General features: G+C 47.5%; 1 protein-coding gene across 8 annotated transcripts in view; it reads left to right on the top strand.

Moving 5' to 3' along the window:
* Positions 1–20,657, top strand: part of CNOT3 (CCR4-NOT transcription complex subunit 3) — a 1,075,180-nt gene that overhangs the window by 480,998 nt on the left and 573,525 nt on the right. For 6 of the 8 annotated variants that reach the window (XM_078655002.1, XM_078654999.1, XM_078655001.1 and 3 more), the window contains one exon: positions 10,954–11,016. The exons of the other annotated variants lie outside the window; for them this stretch is intronic. In XM_078655002.1, the coding sequence (XP_078511128.1) occupies positions 10,954–11,016 (63 nt within the window). The remainder of the gene's footprint in view (positions 1–10,953; positions 11,017–20,657) is intronic. 8 annotated transcript variants of the gene reach the window in all.

Raw genomic sequence — 20,657 nt, 5'->3', positions numbered from 1 at the left:
TGGAGAAACCAACGGAGCAGCGGAAGTCCTTCCTCCCCTTTCAGAGGCGTTATTCTTCCCAGAGATTTGAGCGAGGGCAAGGTCGCCATGCTGGTTAACAGCAGCAGCAAGAACAGCAATACCAGCGGTAACCCTTCCAAAAGCAGCAGAGGCTGCCAGCAGGCCTCCTCCGCGAACAAGGGCCCGGACGGGCCTAAGCTCTGAGGAATTACTTCCCCCCTCGTCCGTTACCCGGAAGCATACAGAATTACTTGGCAGAGTGGAGAAATATTACTCGGGACAAGTGGGTGCTGAATATTGTTTGCAATGGACACAGTCTTCGTTTTGTCAGCCCTCCTCCAGCTATTCCACCGGTTCGTTCGCAATACCAGCTGCGTGAACTTCAGGCGGAGGCCGTTACCCTGTTAAGAAAAAGGGCAATAGAAGATGTCCCTCTGTCTCAAAGGGGAAAGGGTCTGTACGCAAGGTTCTTTCTGGTACGCAAAAAGGACAAAAACGAGTTCAAGCCCATTCTGGTTTTGCGACAAGCAAACAAATGGATTTGCAGTGAAACATTTTGCATGCGGTCCTTGCACCAGATTTACCCTCAGCTGCAACAAGGAGACTGGCTTTGCTCAATAGATCTGCAGGATGCGTACTTCCATGTGCCCGTTGCACGGAAACACCGGAGGTTCCTGCGCTTCCTAGTAGGCGCCAATCACTATCACTATCAGTACACAGTTTTACAGTTTGGTCTGAAGTCGGCACCCAGGACTTTTTCAAAATGCATGGCTGTGGTGGCAGCTCACCTGAGAAAGAACAAGGTGTTTGTCTACCCGTACCTGGACGATTGGTTGATCAAAGCCTCCACCTTCCAGGAAGCGCAATTGCATTTCAATAAGATGGCCGTACTGCTGAATTAGCTGGGTTCGCACATCAACATGTCCAAGTCCGTTCCGACTCCTGTTCAGTGCCTGCAGTACTTGGGAGCCTCCATCAATACTCTCAGAGCAAGCGTGTCTCCTTCGGAAGGCTCAGGCTCTCATGTCCGTTCCATCAACTACAGTGAGGACGGTGTCATCTCTTCTGGGATCGATGGCCTCTTGCATCTTCCTCACGCCACATGCATGCCTCCACATGAGACCGCTGCAGGAATGTCTGGAGGATCAATTTGGACCAGAAACGAGGGAGCTGGGACGACAGGATCCAACTGTCTCTACACGCTCAACAGTCCCGGAGATGATGGTGTTTGGCAGAGAGCCTCCTCAAGGGGGTTCCATTCCACGAGGACATTACCATAGACTATCGTGACGGATGCTTCTCTCCACGGCTGGGGAGCGCATTCAGACCATCTACAGATTCAAGGGACGTGGTCCCAGGTGGAATCCACGTAGCACATCAATTTTCTGGAACTCAAGAGCTGTTCATTTGGCGCTGAAAGCCTTTCATCCGTCCTTCCAGACCAACTCCTTGCTTTTATAGACGGACACTACGACCACGATGTTTTACCTCAACAAGCAGGAGGGGGCTCAAGATCGTGCACAGTGTCCCAGGAGGCGCAGGCGATCTGGCACTGGCTGTTAGCCAGAGGACTGACGATCACGGCTACTCATCTACCAGGTGTACAGAATGTGCAGGCGGACACACTCAGCAGACCGGTCCAGGAAAACCACGAGTGTGTCCTAAACGACGAGGTGCTAGGCGACATCTTCGAAAGATGGGGCACTCCAGAAATAGATCTGTTCGCCACCGCCGAAAACTGAAAATGCCGTGACATCGCCTCCAGGTTCTACCAACCGGGGACTCTAGGGAATGCGCTATAGATTAGCTGGTGGAACAGCTTTCGGTACGCTTTTCCACCCATTCCCTTGTCTCAATTCAGAGCACGAATGATCATCATTCCTCCGGAGTGGCCTCGACAGTGGTGGGTCACGGACCTGCTGCACCGGTCTCTCCAACCCCATCTGCGGCTTCCATGTTGGCCGGACCTTCTCACGAAGTTCGGGGGGCAGATGGTGCACCCCAACCTCTCATCGTTGAGTTTTGTGGCATGGCTCCTGAGATAGTTCAATATGGACACTTGAATTTGCCTGACAACTGCATGGAAATACTCAAGGAGGCGAAGAGACCTTTCACAAGGACTTCTTATGCCTATAAGTGGAAAAGGTTCTGCATTTGGTGCACATCCAAGAACGCTGACCCTACATCCTGCAAGGAAGATGTCATCCTTCCATACCTCTTGCAATTGGCTCAATCTGGCCTTAATTTTCATTCTATTAAGGTTCACCTCGCAGCATTAACTGCGTACAAGAAATGTCCTTCACAAACATCCTTCTTCTAGATTCCTGTAATTAAAGATTTTTTGGAGGGATTGAAGAAAGTATTTCCCCCTGTTCTGCGCCCGTCGCCTTCATGGGAGCTGAATGTGGTGCTGGTTAGGTTGATGAAGGAGCCTTTTGAACCTATTCATAAGGCTTCTCTACAGCATTTATCCTGGAAGGCGGCTTTCCTTGTGGCTCTAACATCGGCCCGCAGGGTGAGTGAAATTCAGGCTCTGTTGTCGGGAGCCGTATACAGTGTTTCATGCTTCCAAGGTTGTCATGAGGACTCACCCTAAGTTCCTTCAGAGAGTAATTTCTGATTTCCATGTAAATCAGACGATAACTTTACCTACGTTTTTTCAACATCCTTCCTTTCCGGCGGAGAGGTCCCTTCATTCCCTGGATGTAAGAAGGGTGTTGAAATTCTACTTAGATAAGACCAAGGACATACGTAGGTCAGACCAATTGTTTGTCCATTATGGTTCGGTCAGGACTGGTCTTGCCACCTCTGAACAGTCCATCTCTCTGTGAATTGTGTCCTGTATCCAGCTATGTTACCAAAAGGCTAACAAGACCTTAGGGGGTAAGCCTAAGGCTCATTCCACCAGGGCAAAGCGGCTACAATAGCTTTGCTACGTAATGTTCCCATTGCAGGGCTGTCACTTGGAAGTCGGTCCATACCTTTGCCAAACAATACTGCCTGGACTCTGATGCCAGGGCAGACGCTCAGGTTGGGCAGGCTTCGTTGAGAAATCTGTTTGCACAGTAGTGGTTCTTTTTCTGTTTCCTCCACCGCCGAGTTAGTTTGTTGGGATGGGCTTGCCATTCTATTCACAAGATTATGACAATACACAGAGATCCCCTACTACAGAAGGAGTAGTTTCTTACCTGTAACTCCAGTTCTGTAGTAGGGGTATCCGCCCTCCTCCCCGGTGGATGAAACGATAATGTACTTAATGTACTTAATGCTACAGGCCTGGCTTTATACACCTTCAAAAAGAACTGAAAGTAAGAGAACTGAAAGTAAAAGTGCATCCTGGGATACAGAGGGTCTTAGGAGAGTTCCTTAAAGGCACGGTATCCCTTTTCCAGACGGATAATGGCAGCCTATGGGGCGTCTCTGTCCAGCCCTTCCTCTCTATCATGACAAAAGATTTTTGTGAAGGGGAGTTTCTCTAGGTGTGAAACTTTACTAAATGTGTAAAATTTTATATTTTTTGGCTATCCTTTTTACTTCAAGATGAAGGGTTGGCCAACGTAGCCTTGTAGTTTTAGGCTGCATTATTTGTCTTTGATTTTCTCTTAAGTGTCTATGCAGGACTGCAGAAGAAGACAACTTAAGAGACTATTTTGTTTGCTCCGGGGTCCCCGCACATTGGCGGGACTATCCACAAGATTATGACTATAACAGAGATACCCCTACTACAGAACTGGAGTTACAGGTAAGAAACTACTCCTTCTCTGCCCTCCCATAAGCAGTCTCTAATCTGTGTAAGTATTTATAGAACATATCCTAGGGGATGCCAAATGTCTTCTGAAGATCTAAAAGCATTATATAAGTGACTGAGTTGGCTGATGCCATATGTATTCCAGGATTTGGCTTGCGTATCAAGAAACATTTCTGGGACCATCGGATTGTCCCATAATGGCGTGCTGAGGTGCATCAAAGGCAATGTACACTTAGCTGTGACATCCTGCCATATGTACACTTTGTCCCTCAGGGTCTTGAACCGTACTCTTTTAAAATAGTTTGGGTCATTAATCCTGTACAAGGACATAGTACTATTGTTAACAACAGTAAGATTATAGCAGCAATGTTGCCTATTAGGAACAAGGAGGTCACAGAGACGCCGTACAAAAGAGATCCAAAAGTATCATTTAAAACCCGGTAATTTCAATCATCCATGTCTGTAGGGTAGTTTTAAAAATGTTATAGCTCCATATAAAACTGCTAATAGCCCCCTCAAGATTTTTAAAAAAAAATTAGTTAGGGGCGCGTAGCGGTATTGCCCTAAATAAATAAAGGAATTTGGGCAAAACAATCATTTTGCTAATATTACAACATCCTATAATGCTAATGGGCAGTTTATGCCATTCCTTCATTTTAGAAATCATAGATTTAAATAAAGAATCATAATTCAGTCTTATGACCTGTCCCAAGTCTGCGATAATCTGCACTCCTAGATAAGTTGCTGATGTAACAATCCCGGTTATTGCCCTATCTGCCTGAAAGTTCAGAATAATCTGGGTCTTGTTAACATTTAGTTTATATCCAGAAAAGTCCCAAAATGTACAACCTTCAATTTGAATAGCCTCTATGGCCCTGGCTGGATCCACGGAAAAAACAGCGATATCGTCAGCGTAAGCCGTCACTCTCTGTTCTTCAGAGCCTAATAGAACTGACGGGATATGTGGGTTAATAAGTAATTATCTAATAAAGGGCTCTATATATAAGGCAAATACTAAAGGTAATAAAGGGCACCCTTGCCGAGTACCCCTCAATATAAAACGAGCATTAGCATAGCCAATAGCTCTCGCCTTTGGGACTTTATAAGTGTTTAACCATGCAACAGTTGATGTTGTTGCGCTAAGGATATTCAACTGCATAACTATATACTTACAAGGTCCCAAAGGCTATGCCAATGCTTGTTTCTTTGAATTCTGGGACTTGTAGTCTTGTGTATTCCATTATAAAACAGGACTACAAGTCCCAGAATTCAAAAGAAAAGACCTGGACTGGACCAAGGAGACTTGGCAGCCATGCAGAGTATAATGCAATTGTAGACCTGTAGCAAAGTCCTGGGAGATTTTCTCCGGGCATCATTTTTAGCATTCGAAAACTGGGATAAAAAATTGTTAACTATAAGAAAACAGACTCATCTAAACAGGGAGAGTTAACAATCACGGAGCAACAATTTTAGCAGCTCAACTAAGCGGGTGTGGTCAGTTAAGCCCCATGCTGCAGGGGTGTCGGATACTGACTTTAGAATAGAGTGCTTTAAAAAGTGTACTTGCGAGTGAGGACGGGCAGGCCCGCCCGATCTGACTTGCACTGAATGTAGTGTCTGTTTCAGCCAGGAAGTTTTCGCCCCCTGGGCCCCTCCCTGCTATGCTGGGCGTGTACGCGAGGGGAAGAGGCAGGGACCGAGGCGTGAAGGGGACGTCTCAGCAGCAGCAACAGCCAGCATCCTGCTGCAGGCAGGACTGTGGGCCTGGTACCGGAGGCCTGCGCCAGGCAGGGGAGGCACGAGGTCTGTTGAAGGGAAAACTAGGGTGGAGGAATTTTGGGTGCGGCGGTAGGCATAACAAGAAAGAGAGAGCAGGAAACTGGGGTAAAGGAAGGGAGTCCTGGGGTGAGAGGGCAGCGAAAACACGTGCAGGAGATGGTCGTTATGGCAACAGAGGAAGTGTAGGGGCGAGCCTGGCAACACCGACCGCAGGAAAGAGGAGAACGTGCTGCGAAGGAGGTGGGCTTGAAAACAGAGCTGAGGAACGCACCGTGGAGGGGCATCCAAGAGAGAGGAGGAGGTGCGGGACGGAGCCTGTCACGGCAGGTTCCGGTTTGCTGTGGTGAACGTCTGAGCGGGGGCATCTGATAAAGTAAGGGCACTTTAAAAATGACACACGTGTGTTTTCTTTTAACTTTGAGAGTCGCGAGATAGAGTCCTCTGAAACGTGCGTGTTTTTGGACAAAGCTGAACTTGGAACTAATAGATGGGTGAGAGCTCACAGATACTGAACGCAGAGTAAATTCTTTGCTACAGCAGTTTGACCCCGAGGTGTATGGACGGCAGTGAAAAGAAGGAAGGGCTGAGAAGGAAGACGAGCCAAGGAGGGGCGCGACGCGGGAGGCTTGTAATAAGAGAACCGTAAAAATAAAGTGAAGCGCGCGGTAGCAAGCAATGTAAAAAAAAAAATAACACACTAGTGATGCGCTCAGCAACAGGAAAAAGGGAAATCGATTGCGCTGGATGGGAGGCAGATGGCGGCTGCGGGCACTCGCGCGTAACTGCAAGCTTGAGGCCAGCAAAAGCATGTGGTATCACTTTGAAAACCCCAATACTAAATGTCTTGCAGCGCATGCACTGCCTCAGGCACGACCTAAACAGGAGCAGACTGATAATTTAAGTAAGTTAATTTAGCTGCTGGGCGTTTATACAAAGCTCGAATCCAGGTGTAAATGCGGCCATGAATATTATATACCGAAAATATAGCCCAGAAACAATCCCACTTTACGCGATTGAATGCTTTCTCAGCATCAAGCATGATCATCCCATGGTCCTTAAGTTTAGAGGCCGCATCAAAAGCAACTAGAGCTGTATTCGCATGTGCAGTTGTATCCCTTCCAGGTATATATCCATGTTGCTGAGACTAATTGTAACGTGAAAGGTGCATGACGCATCGCCAATATTTTTGCGAAAATGTTTGCGTCAGCGTTTAGTAATGAAATCGGGGGATATGACCAACATTCTTCTCTCGGTTTATGCTTTTTCAGAAAGACCATATTTGTCATATCCCACGAGTTGGGTACTGTCCTGTTTACACCAAAATAGTTCAAAATCTGGGACATAATAGGAATTAAGCTCGTCTTAAATATCTTATAAAATTCCAAAGGTATTTTATCTTCTCCTGCTGCCTTTCCGGAGGGAATTGAATCGGTGGTGTCCGATATTTCGTCAGCTGTAATATCTATATTAAGATCTTGAGTCTGATCTATTTCAAGTCTATGAATAGTTTCTCAAAATTTACTTATCCATATAGTCGATACATTTCCTTTCATCAAACACTTTCAGATTGCTATATAGTGTTTGATTTAAGCCTAAAAATTGTTCTAATATCTCTTCAAGGTGTGTATGAAGTAGCCCCCATCTCCTCTTATGCTCTTTATTACTCGCTCCGCCCTTTTGTCAGAGAGTTGGTGTGCAAGCACTTTACCTACTGGTTCACCATACTCCTATTGGAGAGCTCTATTTTTCATGTAATTAGCTGCCGTTTTATCTTCTAGGGACCGTCCTAGTGCAGCACGTTTTTCAATTAAAAGTAAGTATGTTTGAGAGTATGTAGAGGCTGCAGTCTTTTGAATAGTGCCAGGTCTAATTTCATGTGCATGTGCTATTTCTAGATGTCGGATTTCTTTTCTGGTAGCTTCACTTGTCTGATTCTTGATACAATTTTGTCTCCAAATATATTTGAGTGATTCCTCTTATACAGGCTTTAAGCGAATCACAGACAGAAAAAAGAGAGGCAGAGCCTTCGTTGTCCGATAAAAAAATGAATACTCTCCTTCATAGGGGTTGGTACTCTGTCGGTCAGCAGATAGTGAGGAAATACAAATTGAAGTGTTTATTTGTTAGGTGAATTAGATAGAATTATCAGCATCAGGGGATTGTGATCTGAAAGTATCTTAGGACAGACTTCACATTTAACTATATTAAGGATAGAATTATTAACAAATATGATGTCAATTCTTGAATACTGTCGGTGTGGTATGCTATAATAAGTGTAACCAGGTACTAGAGTATGCAATAAACGCCATGCGTCTTTCAAATCATGGAATCAAGCCATTTCCACAATAGCAGCCCTGACCTTCCTCATTGAAGCTGATTGAAGCGCCTTGATTAGTTCAATCTATATGTGGATTCATAGTGCAATTAATATCACCCATAATTATTAAATCCCCCTACCACGCAAAAAGGTCTAAAGATTGTGACTCAAAAATAGATGGATTGTCCAAATTTAAACCATAAAAAGCACAGAGTACAAACTTACGGTCGTTAATAAGCAGCTGCACAATTATCCATCTGCCTCTATTATCATAAGAAGTTCTGAGCAAAGTATAGTCAAGCCATTTATCGACTAACATAGCGACACCTCTAATAGAAACTATCTGAGAAGTACAAGCAACTGTCTTATACTCCAGTTGTTTTTTACAAATGTCTGTTCTTGTATGCCAGATGTGTTTCGTTCAGAGCAACAACATGGGGTTTTGAATTCAGGAGTTCTGGCCGTACCATCTGACCTGTGCTCACTTTATTTATTCCGGCGACATACCAACATAGATACTTAATTAGCCCCATTTGTAAATCATATGAGAACCTAGAGCCCACAAAGCATATCTGTTCCCATTATTTTTAACATCAATCTTAAACAAGAAAACTTTGTGGCCTGGAGTTTATAAATGTCTAAACTATGCATACTAGCAATACTGTGGCTGTTAGTGTTCAGATAAAAAAAATGTCCCAATGATTACTCCTTCTGGCATTTTTGTAAAGAGTCCTAAAGTCCATTCAATGACCTTGAACAAACCGCTATTTCAACCATATTTTGATAGAATCCTAAACTGCACATGTTAACGGTAATTATAGCTATAAGCTGTGAAGCTCAGATCAGAGATTGTGGCACTGTTTACTCCTTATGACATTTTTGACTTAACCCCTTCTACCCAAACCACCCAGATCCACACTCAAACCCTCCCCACCCAACCCCACCCCCGTATTCTAGAGAAGGAACCACCCTAACCAGGCTGTCGATGGACCTGACAGCCAATGAGAGCTTTTGCACCTGTGAGAGCTACCTGCTGCATGTTAACATTGGCCCTATCATAAACCGAGGAAGGCCCCCGAGAGGCAGCCGTTCAGAGGTATATTATCGTATGCTATAGTCATAAAGGTTGTCATAAATATAATCATACATATTTTCATCTAAGTTTTTATGCCTTTTTAATAATCATCTCCTATCCATATAGATCAATTATCTATTCGGAGGAGAAAATAGAGAAAGGCAGTGAGCAAAACTTGGCAGAGCCAAGAAAAAGAGTGCTAAGAAAAAACAGAAGATAAGAAAAGGAAATTGAGATTATGTTATTAAACATTTATATCGCGCAAGGATACTCAAGAGTGTCCCGGCGCGGAGGTGAACCATAACAACGAGCAGCATATTTAGATGGATTGGTCTTCAGCTGTTTCTTGAATAGCATAGTGTCTTGGATGTTGCGCAGCTCCAGAGGAAGGGAATTCCAGGCCACTGCAGCCTTAACAGAGAGGGAGCTACCCCCTAACCGAACCCTGCGAAAGCGGGGAACAGTGGTCAGGCGCAGAGTGGTAGAGCGAAGTTTTCTAGAAGGCGTGTAGAAGGAAAAGCGCCTCTGGAGGTAAACCGGTCCAAGACCATGCAAGGCTCTATGAGCCAGCGTAAGGGCCTTAAACTGAATGCGGTGGACAACAGGCAGCCAATGCAAGTCGTGTAAATGCTGCTTCATGCTTGTGCGCCCAGGGATTGCAGCAGAACCCTGGCCGCCGCATTCTGAATCACTTGCAATTTCTTCGACTGTTATCCCGGGAGTCCAACGTATAAGCCATTGGCGTAGTCAATGCGGGACAAGATCAATGCCCGAGTGACCATTTCCTTGGCAGATCGAGGTAGCCAAGGGAAGAACTTCTTAAGAGATTTTAGGATACCAAAGCATACCCCTGCCAGTCGCTTTATTTGAGTGGAAAAACGCATATCTTCCTCAAACCAGATCCCCAGATTTTTAGCAGGATTGCCAGATGACAATGGCTGGGGATACTCAGGGGCCACAAAGTCTCTTTAAAGAACGATGGAAAAGGGCCATAGAGGAGAACCTCGGATTTACCCTCATTACACTTCAGCTGTGCCCGGGCCAGCCAACCAAAGACCGCTGCAAGGCAGCGCTGGGCAGCTGAAGGAGATGTTTCACCCTCCTTCCAGGTAAAGAGGAGCTGAGTGTCATCCGCATATGCGATGACTTTTGCACCCAGCTCCTCCGCTAGGAAGATCAGGGGGGTAACGTAAAAGATGGGCTATCTAAATATATACTCCGATTTTAAGATGCCAACTTCCTCGTAGACTTCCAAGAATTGAGTTTGCTAGGCCTCAGTAGCTGTATGGAACATCCAAGTGTGTCCGCCACGCACAACTTTAAGTCTTGCTGGCTCTTGAAGAAACACTTATGCACCAGCTGCCTTCATACGGTCGATCATTTGGCGTAGATTTCAGTGTTGTTCCATTGTTTCCTTACAGAGCTCTGACTTCACATTAAATGCAAACGAATTAGTCATACCTGGGCGAGCTCGAAAATAAACAGCATGTCTTAAGCAAAAAGTTCCCGAAATAAATAATCATAGGTCTGGGATGTTGTCTGCTTGCTCGTGCTTCTTGACTCAAAAACAGAGAAATCTATGGGCCCGTTGGATCTGGGAATCCCAGTCCTAATCAGAAAGATCTGGAAATGACTTCTGAAATAATTGGACAATGTAGGCCCGAGCGTCAGCGCCCTCTTTTTCCTCCGAAATACCAAAAAAATGTAGATTATTCCTATGTTGTCTATTTTCAAGATCTTCAATCTTGCTTTTAAGAGATAAGAGCTGGGTTTTATTTACTACAATTGTATTTCATGTTGCTGCCACGGTATCTTCAGCGTTCAACAGGCACTGTTGTAGCTCTGTTATTTCATGTGTGAGATCAGCTACCTTAGCTGAAACCTCTGACAAACCCTGTTGTATCCAGCAGCTATCTGTTCTAGCTTGGTTAAAACTGCTTTGGATCTCAGCTCTTTGTTCGTGAAGTACTTGGAGGATAGTGAATAAGGAAGGCTCTCCCGTAGTAACAGCCCATTGATCTCCCTTTTTTATAGAAGTAACAGAAGTTGCTGGAGAAGAAGGTTCTAGCCCAGTACCTTCCGTGCTGCCACCCAGAGGTGAGTCACCAGAAGAAGCACCGACTTGATTGACAGAACCGGGGCTAATGTTGACAGATGATTGCGCGTCGCTGCTAGGAGATGACCCAAATAATCTCGATACAATAGTTTTAACATCCCATTTAGCAGTGATCCATTTTCGAAGAGGGCTAAATTTGCTGGAGAATCCGCCAGTATCTGCTAGTTTTGACTCATTAGAATATGCTACAGTTTGCTCTTTAGCTTTGTTTCTTTTTCTGCTTAGCCCCCTTATTAAGCCCAGTGATAGCATCCTTCTGTTTGTTTTTCAGAGCACCAATTAGTCTAATGCTGCAATTCGGGTTTCTGTCCCTCGTTGTAGCAGGGGTTGAGACTGAGGGGGAAGTGGCCCTTGTCAGCGATATCATTTCCTAGCAAAGCTGTATCCTGATGAGGAACCTGGTGATCTGCTATTGCAGTTAATATGCAGCAATCTTCCCCTTTCGATGTACGTACAAGATCCTTTTCTCTGGGGCTGTCTCCCCCAGGGTCGTTACCTCCCTCAGCTTCATTATGGCTTTCATCTCCACCAGCACCCTCTTTGCCGCTCGGTAAGGTAGCCATTTGAATACCTTCAGTCAAACACTTGTTGCATTGTGCATTGTTCCTTATTGTGAGAAAGTGTCATCTTTCTTGCATTGGTATGCCCCCACTTTTTTCTGAATTGCTGATGTACTTTGACTGAGTGTGCCCTGGGCTCCTGCCAACCAGGTGCCCAGGGCCTGTGTTCCTTCCCTAAAACTGTATTTAACCTAAAACCCAATTGGCATCTCTGGCCACCTATCAGCCCCTAGTAAATGGTACCCCAGGTACCCAGAGCCTGGTGACCAGAGAAGACCCATAAGGGCTACAGCACTTATTGTGTCACCCTCAGGGGCCCTGTACCCTGACACCCACACACTGCCTTTGCAGGCTGAGTGTCTGAAGTATGCCAGGGCAGTGGGTTTTGTGGGCATGGCACACAGGGATGTGTGCCATGTCGACTTTGTTTAGTTCTGTACTTAGTCACCCCTCTAGCTGGGTGCCCTATACCAGTGGTGTGGGCACAGGTGCACGAGCCCAGTGTCCCTACAGTACCCAGAGCCATTCCTGGGCACTGTAAGTGCAGTGATGCCATAAAGAGTATATGTTGCTGGGAGGTTGTCACTACGAACTCCACAGCACCATAATGGCTACACCAAAGACTGACAAGTTTTGTACCAAATTTCTCAGCACATTAAACCCACTCTGATGCCAGTGTGGAATTTAATGTAAAATGCACCAGAGGGCATCTTAGAGGTGCCTCCTGAAAACCTAACCTACAATCCACGTCTGGTCTCAGTGGCTGCAGAGGCTGCCACGCAGCAGACATGTTGCTGGACCACTGGGTGGAGAGCCCCCCGTCCTCCTGGGCCTACAACAATGCACATCCTGGGCGAGGTGCTAGGTCTCCTCCCCTAGGATGGGCAGGGGGAAGCTTCAAAGGCATGCCGCCTCTGTGAGCTTCTCCAGACCATTTGCTGTTTTCTGGCAGGAAACCCTACGTCAGGAAGGGGGGGGTGCCAGCCTGTGCCAACCCCACCCCTCAGGTGGGAGAGGCGAGGTGAAGCATGACCCCGGGCATCTTGAAGATGGGGAGCCCTGCCCACTCACAGCTAGGCTCCTACCCCCCTCCCACAGGAGAGGAGCAGGCTAGGGGGTGTACCCACCCCAGAACAGGGACCTATTGGTCCCAGCCCTTGCCCTACCTGTCACGCCCCTAAATTTAGTATTTAGGGGCACCCTGAACCTCCCTTCCTCAGATCCCGATAGGAAAAGAAGATCAAGAAGAAGACCCGCCGTACAGCTGCTAACCTCACAACACCCACTGACTTGGCCACAGCCCTATCGGCCTGTCGATCCTGGAACCTGCTCCTGCTTAATCCTGGCAACTCCTGTGGACAGCAACCTTGGGACACCCGGAGAACCTACCTGCCTTGACCCTCTTAAAGACTGGGACTCCCATAAGCAAAGGCTCTTCTTCAACAACCCCCCCTGGTGCCAGCCAGGAAGCTCAAGATCTGCACACTCTGCACCCGCCGAGCCCGGCCCGTACCCGAGTGATCCAAGACCACAAGGACGTCCCCCCGGTGACTGGGACCCGAAGTGTCCAGTGCACAGAGACTCTTCTCGACGAACCAGACGACGCCTGCAGCCTCAGAACCAGAGACCCCCCCCCCCCCCCCCCCCCCCACCGCGACCAGCCGAGGGTAAGATTCCCGACACCAAAAGACACCCCTGCACCCGGCTCCCTGCAGCCGCCTGTGCCTGCCTTTGGGGTACCTACCTCTCTTCCAAGATCCCAACTTACCTCTCGAAGTGGTAGTCGCGCCTGGGACACCGTCCCAGAGTCTGCAGTCTTTGTTTCCTTTTTACTTTTCCTATTGAATAACATTGAGCGCCCGACTGCTCAAAAGCACCCTTAACCCAGCCGCCCGAGTGCCTCTGGCTGTGCAACCTTTGTCCTATCCTACTTCCCCACTTTGCCCTGAGAAAGTTACCAGGAGCCCAGCTCCCACAGCCACATGGCCTGCTAGCCAGCAGCCACCAACCAACCTACCTACCTCTGCACCCGGCTGCCCCTGTGCCGCTGGGGGTGAACCAACTGTACCTACCTGACCCTAGGGGACCCCTGAGTCTATGCCCAGAACCCTAACTTAGCCAGTCGAGTACTCACCTGGAAACCGGTAACTCACTTACCTGCCATTGGATAACATTGACTGCTTAGACTCAAAAAATCTTCTAAGTGTTAAGTTTTGAAAACTTAAAATATTCCCATTAAATCAACCAAATTCCGAAGTACTCACCTGTGATCAGGAGAGAAGCCAGTACTGCATCTTGTAGCGCAGTACTGAACCGCAAAAGTAATCCTAGCCGGGTTTACTAGTAACTTGAATTTTCTCCATAGGAATACATTGTGTGCTTTTCTGTGAAATTTCTTGTCTACTTTTGAAAACTTTAAATATTCTTTAAAAATCATACCAAATACTGACCCTTAATTACTTACCTGTTTTAAGTTGAGACCCCAGTGCCCGACCTAGGAGCCCAGTACTGGATTACAAAAGTAACGATATCGTACTTTAACTGCAACCTGAATTTTCTCCCATTGGATACCATTGCCAGATATTCATTGTAAAGTTTCGAAGTGTGAACTTTAAAAATAGCTTGATATTCCTTAAAAATCACTGCAATAACTAAAACGTTTTTACTAAACTGTTTTCAGCTTAGATCCCTCAATTTAGGATCCAGTCCTGGACCTACCAGAGTAATCTACAAAATAATCAGCTGTAATTTTATGGAAAAACCCATTGAGCTCAATGCTAAATTATGTTTAGAATTGTGTTGCCTACTGCAACCCCGGCACCTATTGTCTTTTCAAAGTTTAGTGCCTTTCTGCAAAGTACTAATATTAGACCTCTCATATGGAGTCTAGTATATTTTGATACTTGTTGGTTTTAAAAATAAAACAATATATTTGATATAACAACAAATGGCCTGGAGTTCAGTCTGAGTGTGTTTAACCTTTTGCTGACTGAGTGTGTACAACAAATGCTTTACACTGTCCTCTGGTACTCCCTTACTGCTCGACCAAGCTACCACTTTAGAGAGTAAGGTCACACCTGGCTTTAACCTCTGTTATTCCTCTGGGGTTTGTGGACTCTATACACACTGTATATTATCTTGGTCCAGTATATATAGAGCCACTTTCTCACACTTATAAGTCGTGACTGAATTTCTACAAGTAACATTGCCACTACCTGTGCTTGCAGTTTCCTGTTGAGAGACCGTTATGTCAAGTTATACTTATTGATTGCACAAATCAATGTCCTGCAAGGTTTCAGCAGCCAGACTGTTTACTCCATTTGAGCTTTGTCCATAGCTTAGTTCTTATAGAGAAGCATTACCTTGTATCATTGCAGGATTCGTCAAGCCATTGCCTTGATCTTTAGAGGGAGAGGAAACTGCAACTTGTCGCATTCACAGCTCATTACTTCTGATATATCTGCCAGATACATCCTCGCCTTGTGAATATCCCCTTTGCGTCAGCAACATTCGGAAATTCTTTTGTAGCTTCGCTCCGACGTGGACGACGTCATAGAGGCACGGCATCGCACGCGACTCCGCTGACGTCACCGACACTACAATAGGCCCACGCCGGCGTGATGACATTAGTTCCCTTTTTCCGCGTCGTCGACGCTAACGGTTTTGGGGAATCTCAGTAGCTATCTAGTGACTTTGTTGCCTTTATCTTCGCTTTTCTGCTTCTTTGTTTCAACACGATGTCGACAAAGAAGACCGGTTTCAAGCCCTGCAGGGAATGCGGGAAAATGATGTCCATCACAGACCCGCACGAGGACTGCATATGGTGTTTAATTTCTGACCATGATGAGGATGGATGTTCATCTTGTCGGAAGATGAACCCGAAGGCCCTGCAGGAAAGAGACCAAACTTGCGGTGGCGAAGCTGAAGGGTGACAAGGGAAGAAAATCTTCGAGATCTCGTTCGAGAAAGGCGAGGTCGAGAACGAAGTCAAGATCTAGATCTCGAGAGGAGTCATCTTCGAAGTCCGCTTCAGACCATGCTTCGAAGTCGAGAAGGAGACATAAGAAGAAGAGACATGAGTCCCGGCGTCATTCCGATAAGGAGTCGGTCTCGAGGTCGAGGTCACTGATGAAGGTACGTTCCAAGGTGGTCACGATGGATGTCTCGGATCAGGAAGGTGAGGCTTCGCCTTCGGAGTCGCAAGCACAGTCGCCGACTCGGGTTTCGAATCCGTCTCCGGCGCCATCCCCGGCCCGAGATGAGGAGGAAGTTCATGTGGATGAGGATTCTGCGCCTGTCGAAGAGCCGAATCCGAACCCTCCACAAGACCAACCTGGGGGTCTTCAGCCACCTTTCCCAACCCCAGCCAGGACCCATCAGCGTTTTTAAACGCTATGTATGGTGTCTTTTCAAGGGTGTGGTACCCCTCTGGGGCACCTTCGGGTCCCATGGGTCCTCTAGCCTTCAATTTAGGAGTCCCTCACTCCTATGCTCCTGCTCCATTCATGCCGGCTCCGCCGAGGTCGTCGACCCCGGCGTCGCCCGCTCCAGATCGACCTGGAGGGCAACCCACTGGACCATCGGATTCGATACCGACGTCGGTTCCGGCTCCATCGTAGTCGTTGGTGGATTCGGCGGCGAGGCGTGTTAAGGAGAGGTCCAGGAGGGAGGCACGGCGCCTTATGGAGGAGCGGAGATATATGGAGTCACATCCTAATATGGAGGAAGGTGAACTGGAGGATGACTGTTTTGAGGATCTAGCTGATGCTAGTAGCCTGGATTTTTCTCTAGAGTGGGAGTTACCATCCGGTTCTGATGCGCCTTCAAAGGACGTCCAGCCTTATCATGTGGTGATGAGGAAGACAGCGGAACTTCTGCAATTGACTTTACCAACAGTGGAGTTTAAGTCCAATCTTCTAACAGAAGTTTTACATTCGCCCATCTCTGTGGTGGAACCATTGCTTCCGTTTAATAAGGCCTTAACGGAGCCTATTATGGAGGTATGGAAAAAGTCACTAACAGCACCGGCGGTTTCCAAGAGTGTGGCGAGAAGCTTCAGGGTTGCGCCTGAAGACCCTGCTTTTCTGACGTCTCATCCTTCTCCTGAGAGTCTGGTCATACAAGCAGCCTGTTCCAAAAAGACTCTGAGTGCGTTTCCTCAGGTGCCTGGTGATAAAGATGCCAAGAAACAAGATCAGGTGGCTAAAAAGACCTTCTCCTCTGAGAGTATGGCGTTGAAGTCAACTAATGCCACTTGCCTTATGGGGAGGTATGTACATGCCCTTATGGATACAATGCGTTCTTTGGCTCCTAAGATTCCTGATGACAGCAGGAAGGATTTTGAGGAGGTGTTATCAGACGCACAGGCAGCGGCACGTCAAGTGATACAAAGTGGACTGGACACTGCAGATTCGGTGGCACGTATCATGGTCACTGCAGTTGCTACAAGGAGATCGGCTTGGCTGAAAACTTCAGACTTTTCAGCAGATGTTCAAGCTGCTTTGCTGGATCTACCGTTCGATGGATCTGGTCTCTTTGGCAAGAAGGCTGATACAGCCTTAGAAAGATTTAAGGACAGTAGGGCTACTGCCAAATCTTTAGGGCTTCAAATCAGAGGTTCTACAGCCAAGAGGTTCAGAGGTTTTGGACGCTCTTCCTTTCGCAACTATCGGCAAGGTCAGCAGCAGCAGCAGCAACAGAATCCCTTGTACAGATCTTATAGGGGAAAACAAAGGGCTCGGCCTCGAGGTCGTCAAGCCTCTTCCTCCTCTACCTCCTCCCACCCCCCAGCCTCAGAAAAGCAGCCCTAGATCCGCCATTCAGGATCATGTGGGTCCGATGGGGGGTCGGCTTACCTACTTTCTACGGGATTGAGAATCGGTTACATCAGATCTTTGGGTTCTCAATCTCGTAGAAAATGGGTATGCCCTTCCCTTTCGGGAATTCCCTCCCAATTACCCTCCATGCCAAGGTTTTTGCAAGGAGGAACATCTGTTGCATCTACAGGAGGAAGTGCAGACACTGTTAAGAAAGACTGCGATAGAGGTGGTCCCAGAGCAGAAAAGGGGTCAGGGATGCTACTCCCGGTATTTTCTGATACCCAGAAAGGATGGCAGGCTTCGTCCGATCCTGGATCTCAGGATCTTGAATCTCTATCTGAAACAAGAGAAATTCAAGATGCTCACCCTTGCACAGGTTCTTCAAGCGCTGCTGGAAGAAGACTGGATGGTGTCGCTCGACTTGCAGGATGCGTATTTCCACATCCCAATGCTGAAGTCGCACAGGAAGTATCTCCCTTTTACGGTGGGATCGCAACACTATCAGTTTGCGGTCCTTCCTTTTGGAATTACTACTGCGCCTCGAGTCTTCACCAAGGTGATATCGGTGGTGGCAGCACATCTCAGAAGGTCTGGGATTCCAGTATTCCCCAATTTGGACGACTGGCTGATCAAGGCAGAGTCGTCAGAGAAAGTGCTCCAGCATCTGCAGGAGACAACTCAGTTGTTGTACCGGTTGGGTTTTTCGATAAATGTACCCAAGTCTCACCTGGTGACCTCCCAGCGCAACCTGTTCATAGGTGCTGTACTGGACACAACTGTATGTCGTGCATTCCCTCCACCTCAAAGGATTCGCGACATGCAGGAAATGATTCCTTTATTCTACAATGGAGCGGTCGTTCCAGTCCTGAAGGTCCTTCGCCTGCTCGGTCTGATGGCTTCCTGCATTCTGTTTGTCAACCATGCACGCTGGCACATGAGGGCACTCCAGTGGTGCCTCCGCAGGCAGTGGTTTCAACACAACGGAGATCTCAGGGAGTCTGTGAGGATCTCCAGAGAAACTGCGGCGGATCTGTCTTGGTGGAGTGTAGAAGGCAATCTGTCTCAAGGAAAGCCTTTTCATCTACCTCCTCCGGTGGCCACAGTGATAACGGATGCATCCACTCTAGGGTTGGGTGCTCATCTGGGGGATCTGGAGGTCAAGGGTCTTTGGTCTCCAGAGGAAAGGTTGCTTCACATCAACCTTTTGAAATTGCGGGCGATACGTTTGGCGCTCAAGGCCTTCCTCCCTTCCCTTCGCGGTCTGTCGGTGCAAGTCCTGACGGACAACACAACCGCGATGTGGTATATCAACAAGCAGGGAGGAGTGGGGTCGCAGTGTCTCTGCAGGGAGGCTCTGCGCCTCTGGTCCTGGGTTCAGGACCACCAGATTTGTCTGATGGCAAATCAAATGGCCGGAGTTCTGAACGTGTGAGCAGACAGTCTGTCGGCAATTCTCGGCCGACCACGAGTGGAGGCTTCACCCGGAGGTGGTTCGTCACGTCTTTCGGACGTGGGGGACTCCTCAGGTGGACCTGTTTGCCACTCGCGAGAATGCTCACTGCCCGTCATTCTGCAGCCTCCAGTTTCCGATGCAGGGAGCCTTGGGGGACGCGTTTCAGTTGAGTTAGGACTCGCAACTCCTTTACGCGTTTCCTCCCATACCTTTGATTCCTCGGGTTCTGAGGAAGATTCGCCAAGACCGGGCCCAAGTTATATTGGTCGCCCCGGATTGGCCAAGAAGGGTGTGGTACACGGATCTTCTCCACCTCTCCTCTCGCCCGCCGCTCCGTCTCCCGTTCAGTGCAGACCTCCTCTCTCAAATGGAGGGGCAGGTTCTACACCCCCACCTCCAGACATTACACCTTCATGCCTGGAGATTGAACGGGGCAACCTGAACTCCTTTTCTCTCCCACACGATGTGGTGGATGTCATATTATCAGCTAGGTGTGACTCCACTAAATCCGTTTATTCTTACAGATGGGCTACATTTGTCTCTCGGTGTGGGGAGAAGTCTGTTGACCCTTTGAAAGCCCATTTATCTGATATACTACAGTTTGCTCTTTCTTTGGCGCAGCAAGGGTTTGCTGTTGCTACGGTGAAGGGTTATCTTTCGGCATTGTCGGCATTTCTCAGTTTGCCGGACCAGCCGTCTCTTTTCAAATCTCCTGTGGTTTTGAGATTTCTGAAGGGCCTCACAAATAAGTTCCTTCCTACTCCTTTTATTGTTCCTCGGTGGGATTTAAATATTGTATTAACCTACTTTATGGGTTCTCCTTCAAACACTTGCACAAGTGTCCCATGAGACTTTTGTCTTTTAAGACAGTCTTCCTGGTTGCGATCACCTCGGCAATGAGGGTAAGTGAGCTTCAAGCTCTTAGTTCCAAGCCCCCGTTCTTGACCATTCATGCTGATCGAATGGTTTAGGACCAGGGCTGCTTTTCTCCCTAAGGTGGTGTCTCCCTTCCACCTAGGTCAATCTATTACCCTTCCTACCTTTTATCCTCCCCCTCACCCTTCCAAGGAGGAGGAGAGGCTACACCGTCTGGACCCCAAGAGGGCGGTGTGTTTTTATATTGATAGAACTAAAAACTATCGAATGGATGACCAGCTCTTCGTTGGGTTTGCTGGCTGCAAGAAAGGAAGAGCGGTACATAAAAGGACTCTTTCAAGATGGACACTGAGGTGAGGAGGGACGGCCACTTTGCGCGCTCTGTCCTCCAGGATTTTCTTGTGTAGAGGAGTAGACACCCTCCTCCGGGAGTGGGGACTGCTGTGGGACTCTATTCACAAGGTGAGGAATCCACAGGCAGATGTATCTATCAGAAGAACAAGTTACTTACCTTCGGTAACACTTTTTCTGGTAGATACAGTATCTGCCTGTGGATTCTTCACTGACCCACCCTCCTCCCCGTTGTCCACTCTTCTATGCCAGAGTTACTGTAATGTATTTGTTTTATTGTCAAGGAGTTGTTTATTTCAAATGTTTTATTGCATTTGCTTCACACTGTGTGTGTTACCTTGATATTTGTACTGCGTATACTGTGTATATGTCTACTGTCTTTGGTCCGTCCGTGTGCCTCGAAGGCACGGAAAAAAGGGCGGAACTGATGTCATCACGCCGGCGTGGGCCTATTGTAGTGTCGTGCCTCTAAGACGTCGTCCACGTCGGCGCGAAGCTACAAAAGAATTTCCGAATGTTGCTGACGCAAGGGGGATATTCACAAGGTGAGGAATTCACAGGCA

Source organism: Lissotriton helveticus, chromosome 7 (assembly GCF_964261635.1).
Source record: "Lissotriton helveticus chromosome 7, aLisHel1.1, whole genome shotgun sequence".
NCBI lineage: Eukaryota > Metazoa > Chordata > Amphibia > Caudata > Salamandridae > Lissotriton > Lissotriton helveticus.
This window is presented reverse-complemented; position numbering and strand designations above follow the sequence as displayed.